The 12,554-nt window shown below is 37.5% G+C and overlaps 1 protein-coding gene across 1 annotated transcript in view; it reads left to right on the forward strand.

Moving 5' to 3' along the window:
• The window catches only part of LOC126278670 (TBC1 domain family member 23), a 224,873-nt gene that overhangs the window by 205,616 nt on the left and 6,703 nt on the right, over positions 1-12,554 (forward strand). The window contains exon 12 of the mRNA XM_049978908.1: positions 8,131-8,325. Within this exon, the coding sequence (XP_049834865.1) occupies positions 8,131-8,325 (195 nt within the window). The remainder of the gene's footprint in view (positions 1-8,130; positions 8,326-12,554) is intronic.

Below are 12,554 nucleotides of genomic sequence, written 5' to 3' on the forward strand. Positions count from 1 at the left end.
AGTTGACTATGATGCCTTTTACAAAATGTTATGTGACTGTGAAACCAAACCACCACAAGTTAATAGAAGTGCTTTGTTGCAACTTGAAATTAGACGGTGTACAGACTTGCAATTATCAACTATTTAAATATTAATGAGAATGGTGGGAAACACAAACTAACAAAGCATAAATGACTAGACAAGAAAAGCAAGGCTGTAGAAGTTTACATGACCAGGGGAAGATAGTTCTACATATAGGGAAATGAAAGAGACTTTTAGAGAAAAGTAAAGCAGCTATATGAATATCAAGAACTCAGAGAAAAGTCCATACTAAGGAAAGAAAGGAAGGATGAAAGGGGAAGGAACATAGAACATCTATATAAGGGAAATGAAACTTGAAGACAGCATGTAGGCAGAGAAGAGGAAGTAAATGACGAGATGAGAGCGATGATACTGTCAGAAAAATTTGACAGACCACTGAAAGACCTAAGTCAAAACAAGTCCCTTGGAGTAAATGACATTCCCTCAGAATTATTGGTACCATTGGAAGAGCCAGCCATGGCAAAACTATTCCACCTTGTGTGTGAGATATTTGAGAGAGGAGAAATACCCCCCCCCCCCCCCCCAGACTTTAAGAAGGATGTAATAGTTCCTGTTCCAGAGAAGGCAGGTGTGAATATTACCAGACCATCAGTTTGATGAATCATGATTGTAAAGTACTGACACAAATTGTTGACAGAAGACTGGATAAATTGGTAGAAGCTGGTCAAGGGGAAAAGTGGGAACTCATGAAGCTATACCGAACCTGTGACTTATTGATAGCAATGATAAAATATACAGGAACCAGATTGTAGTTATAAGAGTTGAAGGGCATGAAAGTGAAGCAATAGTTGAGAATGAAGTGAGGCAGGATTGTAACCTATCTCCCATGTTATCTAGTCTATACATTGAGCAGGCAGTAAAGGAAACCAAGGAGAATTTTTGAGAGGGAATAAAAGTTCAGAGAGAAGAAATAAAAACTGGTGTGATTGTAATTCTGTTGGAGACTGCAAAGGGTTTGGAAGAGCAGTTGGACAGAATGGATAGTGTCTTGAAATAAGGTGAATATCAACAAAAGTGAAACGAACGCAATGAGACACTTGGTATCTTGGGAGCAAAATAACTGACATTAGGTATGACAAAGAAGATACAAACTGCAGACTGACAATGACAAGAAAAGTGTAAAAAAAAGGAAAAAAAAATCTTAACGTCAAATATAAATTTAAGTGTCAGGAAGGGTTTGCTGAAGGTATTTGCATGGGGTGTAGATTGTATGGAATTGAGACATGGACGATAACCAGTTTAGACAAGAAGAGAATAGAAAATTTGAAATTTGGTGTGACAGAAGAATATTGAAAATTGTATGGGTACATTGAATAACAAGTGAGGGAAAAAGAAATTTGTGCATAATTTGACTAAAAGAAGGGAGTGACTCATCATGAGGCATCAAGGGATCGTCTGTGTGGTAATGGAAGAGAGTGTGGGTGAGGAGCAAAAATTATAGAAGGAGAACAAGAGGCAAATACACTAAGCAGTTTCAGAAGGATGTAGGTTGCAGTAGTTATTGGGAGATGAAGAGGCTTGTATGGGATATAGTGACATGGAGAGTTGCATCAAACCAGTTTTCGGACTGAAGACCACAAAACAACTAATAGAACAATCATAAATCCCTAAACATGCTCAAAATTTAGATGTATCTAAAAATAAATTCCAAGTTGTTGTTGATTGTGAATTTTTTTATCTCAAATTAAAATAGATACACCATTGTTTACTTTCCAGTATAAATTCTGTATTTATTCTAGATACTATGATTATAAAAGAAGCACCGACTTTTGGGGAACATACTGGATACCTGCAATTGTTAATTATAATTTATTCAGATTCTGCAGGATAGTCAATGGAAAAAGTAAAGTGGAGTGCTGAAACACAGTGTTACGTAGCAGACATGAGCCAGTGGAAGTTAAAAACCTTTGATTGTTTTGTGGATTCCAGTTCATACTTGAATAGTTTTTAATGAACAGGTCAACCACTTGGCAAGAAACACTTCAAATGTAGGAGTTTTCAGACGTACTGCAATTCCAAAGTACTGTCTTGCATCGTGTGTTAAAAACAAATCTTGAGGACATTATAAAAAGAACTTTTAAGTACTTCATGCTATTGAAGGCAAGTGGTATGTTATGTGCCAGCAATTCCTGTAAAATCTTGGTTCACTGACGATTAGATTAGCAGATATTTCATCAAGAAAATAACAAGAATTGGGTTTAATCAAAAAATGTATCTCAGCTCGTACTCGCAGATTTGTTGTTGAAAATGTTTCCCAATGAGACTGCATTGACAAATCTATTGGATTTGTCACTCCCATGCTCTGAATATGAATATCAGTGGGAAGAACTAATCAACTAATATGACCAACTGTCAGAGTCTAGTCGAGAGGAATCTCTAGTAGCTGTAGATGTAGGAAGTATGCAGCAGACCTCAGCAGTTATGGTGGCTAAGACAGTTGCTAAGTCTAAGAGGAAGAAGAAGGTTCTGCTGTTAGGTAGGCCAGCAGTTGCAGGAAGTTTTGGGGAGTGAGTACCAGGTCACCAGCATTGTGAAGCCTAATGCAGGATTGGCTCAGGTGACTTTTAACATAGGGTTTTTTTTGTAGGGATTTTACTAAAGAGGATCAGGTAGTGATTGTGGGTGGGGCTGGTAATAGTATTGATAGGGATGGGGAGTATGACATAGATGGTGACCTGGAAAAGATAGCCACTCAGACTGGCAACACGAATGTGCATTTCGTGGAACTGTTTCAGCGTCATGATCGGGCTCATCTTAATACAGCCGTCATGCGTAATAACATGAGACTTGGGGCTGCGCTGATGACAGAAGGCATGAGTCACATTTCAGTGGTGTCGGTGGAGTCTATCAGCAGGACAGTTTTCACTAGACATGGCCTGCACCTCAACAGGTATGGAAAGGGGAGGTTGGCAAAGCTTATAGGTGACAGCATAGGTGGGGGCGGTGGGATCACTCATGGGAAAATTCCGGTAGTTGTGGGTGTCAGAGCTGTACCTTTTTTAGATTGAAGTCAGCTGATAGGTATTCCTGCTGAAGGGAAGTCTCTCTAACAAAGAAACCACTTTCGACAAAACTTAGGTATCCGATTAATGAGGGAATTAGTATATTTCATCAAAATATACAAGGTATTAGAGATAAAGTTAGTGAACTGCTTATAGATGTTGACTCTGAAATTATTGGTATATCTGAACACTTCTTAAATAAGGAGATAATTCAGAGGCTTCCTTTACCAGGATACAGGTTGGCTGGCAGCTTTTCTAGGAGCTCTTTGCGGTGTGGGGGAGTAGCCATGTATGTGAAAAACGGTATCCCATTTGAGTCAATTGATGTTTCAACGTACTGCACTGAAAAGATGTTTGAATGTTGTGCAGGTGTGGTTAAATTTAGGGGAGCTAAACTTCTTACTGTTGTTACTTATAGATCCCTAGACTCCGATTTCACAACATTTTTGCTAAAGCTAGAGGAGGTTCTTGGTTCACTTTATAGGAAATACAAAAAGTTAGTTATATGTTGTGACTTCAATATTAATTGTATAAGTGATTGTGCAAGGAAAAGGATGCTGGTAGACCTCCTTAATTCATATAATCTTATGCAAACCGTATTCTTTCCAACGAGAGTGCAAGGGAACAGTAGAACAACCATAGACAATATTTTTGTTCATTCGTCATTACTAGAAGGGCATTCTGTTAGCAAAAAGGTGAATGGCCTTTCAGATCATGATGCACAAATTTTAAGTCTAAAAGATTTTTGTGCTGCAACACATGTTAAATATAATTACCAACTTTTTAGGAAAGCTGATCCAGTTGCTGTAGAGACTTTTGTAAACCTTATCAAGGAACAAGTGTGGCAAGATGTTTATAGTGCTGATACAGTAGATGATAAATATAATGCTTTCCTCAAGACTTTTCTCGTGCTCTTTGAAAGTTGCTTTCCATTAGAATGTTCAAAACAGGGTACTAGCACAAACAGGCAGCCTGGGTGGCTGACTAAAGGGATAAGAATATCTTGTACAGCAAAGTGGCAATTATATCAAACCATTAGAAACAGTCACAATCTAAATGCAGCAGCCCATTACAAACAGTATTGTAAGATGCTTAAAAAAGTTATTAGGAAGGCAAAAAGTATGTGGTATGCAGATAGAATAGCTAAGTCTCAGGATAAAATTAAAACCATATGGTCAGTGGTAAAGGAAGTGGCTGGTCTGCAGAGACAGGTCGAGGATATAGAATCAGTGCATAGTAGGAATGTCCATGTTACTGATAGTCGCATATGTGTACAGTATTTAATAATCACTTTCTGAATATAGCAGGCGAACTAAATAGAAACCTAGTCCCGCCAGGGAACCATATAACGCTCGTAGAAAAAAGTGTTCCGAGACTGTTACCTGAAATGCTCCTCCATGATACTGACAAGAGGGAGATTTAATTATTAACTCAATCACTAAAGACCAAGAACTCTCATGGATATGACGGGGTATCTAGCAGAATACTGAAGTATTGTTCCATGTATGTTAGCCCTGTACTTAGCCATATCTGTAACTTTTCCTTTAGGAGTGGTCGGTTTCCTGACCGATTAAAGTACTCGGTAATGAAGCCATTTTATAAAAAGGGAGACAGGGATAATGTTGACAATTATAGACCTGTTTCAATGCCATAGGTGTTTGCTAAAGTTGTCGAGAGGGTTGTATATACAAGGTTACTGCATCATTTAAATTCACATAATTTGCTGTCAAATGTACAGTTTGGTTTTAGAAATGGCTTAACAACTGAAAATGCTATAGTCTCTTTTTTTTCTCTGTGAGGTTTTGGACGTATTAAATAAAAGGTTGCGAACGTTAGGTGTTTTCTTTGATTTAAGGAAGGCTTTTGACTGTGTTGACCACAAAATATTACTGCAGAAGTTGGAACATTATGGAGTAAGGGGAGTAGCTTACAATTGGTTCACCTCTTACTTTAAGAACAGAAAGCAGAAGGTAATTCTCCGCAATATTGAGAGTGGTAATGATGTTCAGTCCCAGTGGGGCACTGTTAAATGGGGCATTCCCCAAGGGTCGGTGCTGGGGCCGCTGCTGTTTCTTATTTATATAAATGATATGCCTTCTAGTATTACAGGTGATTCAAAAATATTTCTGTTTGCTGATGACACCAGCTTGGTAGTGAAGGATCTTGTGTGTAATATTGAAACATTATCAAATAATGTAGTTCATGAAATAAGTTCGTGTCTTGTGGAAAATAATTTGATGCTAAATCACAGTAAGACTCAGTTTTTACAGTTTCTAACTCGCAATTCAACAAGAACTGATATTTTAATCAGGCAGAATGGGCATGTTATAAGCTAGACTGAACAGTTCAAGTTCCTAGGCATTCGGATAGATAGTAAGCTGTTGTGGAAAGCCCATGTTCAGGATCTTGTTCAGAAACTAAATGCTGCTTTATTTACCATTAGAACAGTATCTGAAATAAGTGACATTTCAACACGAAAAGTAGTCTACTTCGCATATTTTCATACACTTATGTCATATGGTATTATTTTTTGGGGTAATTCTTCTGCTTCAAAAAGGGTATTTTTGGCTCAAAAACGGGCTGTTTGAGCTATGTGTGGTGTAAGTTTGAAAACCTCTTGTCGACCCTATTCAATAGTGTGGGAATTTTGACATTACCCTCACAGTATATATTTTCTTTAATGTCGTTTGTTGTTAGCAATATTAGCTTATTCCCAAGAGTTAGCAGCTTTCACTCAGTTAATACTAGGCAGAAATCAAATCTGCATATGGAATGCACTTCCTTGACTCTTGTGCAGAAAGGAGTGCAGTATTCTGCTGCATCCATTTTCAATAAGCTACCACAAGAACTCAAAAATCTTAGCAGTAGCCCAAAAACTTTAAAGTCTAAACTGAAGAGTTTCCTCATGGCTCACTCCTTCTGTTCTGTCAAGGAGCAGGAAGAGCTAAAAAATTAAGCAAATTCCAGTGTTACGTTGTTGATTTTCTTTATTTAAATTTACGACTTGTCACCTGAATATGTTTTTTTTTTTTATATTTCATTTTATCTGTTTCTAATATCGTGTTATAATTTCATGTATTGACTCGTTCCATGACCATGGAGACTTCTCCTTAATGTGGTCCCACTGAACAATAAATAAATAAATAAAAAATAAAAAAATAAAATAAAAACTAGCTAAATAAACCAGAGGTCTAATTTCCTTGTGGTATATTCCAGTTATTACTGTATTCAGAAACTGTATACAGTATAAAAGACATATTCAAATTTTGGCATAATATGTCAGCTTAGCTTGTAGCTGTTTTACACACTGAATATGTCATTCAAATTAATATGAACATAATGACAAATGTGCAAACTTAAAACTGTGGCATGTGGAGTGTATTCAGTAAAATTTACTTGTGTGTTGTATACATCTGCTTTATCTATATTTTTATCACATGCTGATTTTGCTTAACACTGTATATCAAGGATGGCTTAGTGGCATGATAAATACCAAATACATAAAACAAATTGAAGGAAAAGCAGATGCAAGTCCAGAATATCAACAATTTTAGGAAGAAGATAGATTGCTACTCACCAAAAAAGATGACTGACCGAGTTGCAGATGGGAACAAGGAAAGGCCAAAGCCTTCTTCACTGAGAACTTTGGCCAAAAGCTATAATGCGGAAAAGTCTTTTTGTTGCGCGTGTATACAACTCCTTGGATCATTTTTATCATGAGTAGCAATCTATTCTTTTGTTAATATTGTTGACATTCCAACTTGAGGTTTCCCTTAGTAGATGCAAGTCTGAGGTTCATTGGAAAAAACTTAATTTAATTAAATTCATCTACGCAAGAAGTGACTTACAGAACACTGGCTTGACTGAATCTGTAGTATACCTTGTCGGTCTGGGATCCTTGCCTAGTAGGATTAACAAAAGAGATACAGAATATCCATCAACGAGCAACTCATACTGTTGAAGAATCGTTTAGTAACTGTGAAAGCATAATGGAGACACTCGATGAACTCCAGTGCCAGTTGCTACAAGAAAGGCATTGTGTATCATAGAGAAACTTACAGTTGAAATTCCAAGAGCATACCTTCAGAGAAGAGAGGGCAAAATAATTGTGTATATCTTTTTCTTTAGAAACATGTAGCATGTGTTAGCATTCAACAACAGAAAATATATTTGCAGAACTTGAGTAAATGCAGTAGTAAAAACTGTTTATTTGTGGCCTACCAAGCGATGACTTTGTACTGTACAGAATTGTACCTTACAACATTACACCAGGTTTTTGAGTTGTGTGGTACTTAATAATAAATTATGACTTTCGGAATTGGCCAGTGAGCATCTAAAGAGGATTTATTGGTCCATACACATTCTTTTGGCAGAAGCAAGATTTATTTGTGAATTTCACATATCAAAAGTCTCTAAGAGCTTGCTTACGTTGCAACATGGCATCCCTGCTACAGTGAATTTAACTCATTTAGAGTCTGTCACGTAATCCTGAAGTCCTCTCTAGTGTAGTTTTCATCTGTCTGGGACTACCAAACCCTGAAGTTAATGAAGCATAGCTTCAGTCATGTACTGCTTCGAGCACTGTGTGATGGTTGTGTCTACATGACCAGTGTGGTTCATAACACATGAACAAGGCTAGTGTGCTTTATGGGGGACACAGTTTAGCCTCTTTATAATGAATCTGCCTAATCACACATTTGAACACCCCTATAAGTAATATTCCACTTACCTGCATTTTGCTACTCTGAATTAATGAATAACTGTGCATTCATGGCCCAGTATAGCCTTTTGTAGCTGGCTGGACTTGAAGGTGGCATCTCCTGTCACCTAATGAATGGCAAAATGTGTTGATATCATGTGTGGAATGTCAATTAATGGTGTGTTACCTACTATTTCACTTTGAAACAATTCCATTTAATCCTTTGGCACACCTGCATTTATGTCTAATGGTGTATGATATTAACAACTTTTCCAAACGGATATAATAAATTTTATGTCTAGTTTTATGCCATTTTTTATTAAAACAATTTTTATCTCTTGTTTACAGTCATTTACTGGTCACTGACAGTCATATATATGTTCTGCGAGATATACCTGAACGTAAGGGGCTTGCACACATTGCGGTGCGTCGTCCATTGTCTGCAATAGTGAAGATAACTTCCAAAAAGAAACATCCTGAAGTAATTACCTTCAAGTACGGAGTTCCTGAGGGTGACGGACTTATCATCTCTGATATGGACAAGTAAGTTAAAGAACACCACCTTCTTGGTTTCAATTTTCATGTGAACACTGTCATACAAATACTTCCTTAAGGTTTAGGCTGATGTTAGAGCTGAGTGCGAGAGCGCCCCCCTCCACCCACACACACACACACACACACACACACACACACACACACACACACATTGACAAAGTACTGTCTTATATGCTTACAAGAACATTGATGTACTTTCTATTACAGGCAGGCTGCAAAGCCAGTTCAAACATAGCAAAGGATCAGTCTCCCAGCGTTCCAGGATTTGAACTTTTTTTCTCAGTAGGTAATATTGGCACATTTAAAAAAAATAGAGGGGAGGGGTGTACATGACAGAATGGAATCCAGTTAGTGAAGAATGGTGCATAATACTCAAATTTCTGAAACTGTAGTATATTACTGTATGAGAACAAAGAATGAAATGGAATCAAGAAAGGAGAAGAAAGTAAAAGGCCACAGCATGGCTGAAAAAATATGCAAATCAGACTTTATGATGAGACTGGTTGATCTATGTGAACTGATGAGTAAGATTCTGTTTGTGGTGTATGAAATTGTTGAATTTAGGAGAGATTATCTAAGTGATTTGGAAGGCTGAACCGATAGTCTTTAACCTGCTACTTTGGTGCAGAGGACAGTCAAGAGACATTATTATATTCTGCAGTTATTGTAGAATGTATTTTATTGGTCGTGCTCTCTACAAAACATATTATACATAAGACTTTGGACAAGTCAGTTTAGAGTATCCACGTGAAAGTGATTTCTATGCATAATTTTTTCAGATTAAAATAACATACCACATACGATAAGTTATTTCTGTGGTAAACTTACAGATTTATATATTCTTCAGTAGAATAGAAGCTGTGATGCTCTAAATATGTCTTTAAAGATTTTCTGAATGTTTTAACCCCGGTAATTTCTTTTATGGTTCTGGGAAGTTTGTTACAAAATCCTACCTGGGAAGTACCATTTTATCGCAGGGACGTGTTAATTTGGGTCTTATGTAAGTTTTTGTTTTGTCTGACAAAGTGATCATGAGTACCACAGTTTTTTTAGAATCTGGAGTTATTATCTGTCATATTTATTTTAAAGAGTATAAGGGTTTTCATAGTGTAGACACATGGTAAATGAGGAATACCAGAAAGTTGAAATACAGGTTTACACGAGTCTCTAGGTTTGCATCCAGACATGATTCTAATGGACCTTTTTCACAGTTGGAAAATGCTGCTAGCTACCGGTACTGTAGGGTTTCCCCAGGAAGTGACCCTGATTTAATGCAAGAATGAGAGTAGGCATGGTATGTGTTCATTACTGTTTTCTTGCTACAGCAGGATTTTAGTGAGCAATGAAGGTACCACGTCTTGCTCAGTTTTGCGTTAAGATTTGCAATATATTTCTTCCATTTTACGATGCTTTGCGGCCATAATCCTAAGAATTTTGTTTCCACACTGTTACCAACTTGTTCATTGTTGATGGAGACAAATGAGATATACTTACCCACGTTTGAAGCATTGTGCAACTTTAGAGCAATAGTTTTTTTACTATTTATTACAAGCTGATTATTCTGTGACCAGTTGCTATTTTGTGTCAGTGTTTACTGATTCTTCTTTTTTCCCCCTTCTAATAGAATTGACATGTCAAATGGCGGCCGGCCACTGTGGCCAAGCGGTTCTAGACACTTCAGTCCGGAACTGAGCGACCACTACAGTCACAGGTTCGAATTCTGCCTCGGGCATGGATGTGTGTGATGTCCTTAGGTTAGTTAGGTAGGCTGCCAGTCTTGCTTGCAAAATGAAAGCAGAGCTCACCATTTGCAACATAGTTGACCGGACAGATTTCAGACCTTTGGTGCAGAGCCGAATGGAAGGTCTGAATCAGAGGCTCAGATGGTTCTGCGACTGTCTAGGCTCCAGATTCTTTGACTTTCGCCATAGTGTGGTTGGGTTTCAGGTTCCACTGAATAGGTTAGGAGCCCATTACATGCAGGAGGTGGCTACATAGGTCACAGAGCCTATGTGGTGTGAACTGGGCGGTTTTTTAGGTTAGATGGTCTCGTGGACATTCAAAAAGGGCTGCAGTCTCAAGAGGAGCGGGTCGAATATAGGAAGAACGTGTATCTAGGAACCATCAGTATAACACTTGTAAACTGTTGTAGCTGTGCTGGGAAGGTACCAGAGCTCCAAGTGCTAATAGAAAGCACAGATGCTCAAATCATTATAGGGACTAAAAGCTGGCTAAAGCCGGAGATAAGTTCATCTGAAATTTTTCCAAAGATCTGAACAGTATGCCAAAAGGATAGGCTAAGTACATTTGGCAGTGGCGTGTTTGTTGCTGTTAGAAGTAGTTTTGTCTTCTAGCGAAATTGAAGCAGATATTTCCTGCAAGTTAGTATGGGCAGAGGTCATTCTTGGAAACTGGACTACGATAATAATTGGATCCTTTTTCTCACCTCCCGACTCAGATGATACAGTTGCTGAAAGGTTCAAAGAAAACTTGATTTAATTTCAAACATTACTCAACTCATAAAATAGTAGTTGGTGATGACTGTAATTTACCCTCGATATGTTGGCGAAACAACACATTTAAATCTGGAGGTACACATAAAACATCATCTGAAATTGTGGTAAACGCATTCTCCGAAAATTATTTCAAGCAGTTAGTTCATGAGCCCACGCGAATAGTAAACGGTTGTGAAAACACATGTGACCTCTTAGCAACAAATAATCTTGAGCTAATAACAAGCATCAAAATGAAGACAGGGATTAGTGAACACAGGGTTGTTGTAGCGAGACTGAATATTGTAACTGCCAAATCCTCCAAAAGCAAACAAAAAATATACCTATTCAAAAAAGAAGATAAACATTCACTTGTTGCATTCCTGACAGACAATCTCCACTCCTTCCAAATTAACAGTGTAAGTGTAGACCAGATGTGGCTGAAATTCAAAGAAATAGTATCTACAGTAATTGAGAGATTTATACCAAATAAATTAGCAATGGAGCTGATCCCCCTTGGAACACAAAATGGGTCAGAACACTGTTGCAGAAACAACAAAAGAAGCATGTCAAATTTAAATTAATGCAAAGTCTCCAAGATTGGCAATCTTTTACAGAAGCTTGAAATTTAACGTGGACATCAATGTGAGATGTTTATTATAGTTTCCACAATGAAGCTTTTATGTCAAAGCCCAGCAGAAAATCCAAAGCCATTCTGGTTGTATGTAAAGTATGCTAGTGGCAAGACACAGTCAATGGCTTCGCTGTGCGATAGCAATGAAAATAATATCAACGACAGTGCTGCGAAAGCAGAGTTACTGAACACAGCCTTTCGAATTTCCTTCACCAGAGATGATGACGTAAATAGTCCAGAATTTGAATCAAGAACAGCTGCCAACATGAGTAACTTAGAAGTAGATATCCTCAGAATACTGAAGCAACTTAAGTCACTTAATAAAATCAAGTCTTCTGGTTAGATTGTATACCAATAAGGTTCCTTTCAGAGTACCTTGATGCAATGGCTCCATACTTAACAATCTTATACAATCGCTCCATACTTAACAATCTTATACAATCGCTAACTCAACAGAAGATCAGTACCCAAAGAGTGGAAACCTGCACAAGTCGAACCAGTATTCAAGAAAGGTAGCAGAAGTGTCCACTAAATTACAGGCCCATATCCTTAACATTGATATGCAAAAGGATTTTGAAACATATATTATGTTTGAACATTTTGAATTACCTCGAAGAGAACAGTCTAGTGACACACTTTCAACACAGATTTAGAATACACCTTTCTTGTGAAACACAATTAGCCCTTTACAAACACAAAGTGTTGAGTGCTGTTGACAAAAAAGGCTTTTGGTACTATACCACACAAGCGGCTTGTAGTGAAATTGCGTGCTTATGGAATATCGTCTGTTATGTGACTGGATTTGTGATTTCCTGTCAAAGAGGTCACAGTTCATAATAATTGACAGAAAGTCGTCAAGTAAAACAGAAGTGATTTCTCATGTTCCCCAAAACAGTATTTTAGGCCCTCTGCTGTTCCTTATCTATATAAATGTTTTAGGAGACAATCTGAACAGCCTTCTTAGGTTGTTTCCATATGATGTTTTTATCATCTGCTAAACTCATCAGAAGATAAAAACAGATTGCAGAATGATTAAGGAAAGATATCTAAACAATGGGAAAATTGGCAATTGACCCTAAATAACGAAAAAT

This window comes from Schistocerca gregaria, chromosome 6, assembly GCF_023897955.1.
Source record: "Schistocerca gregaria isolate iqSchGreg1 chromosome 6, iqSchGreg1.2, whole genome shotgun sequence".
Taxonomy (NCBI): Eukaryota; Metazoa; Arthropoda; class Insecta; order Orthoptera; family Acrididae; genus Schistocerca; species Schistocerca gregaria.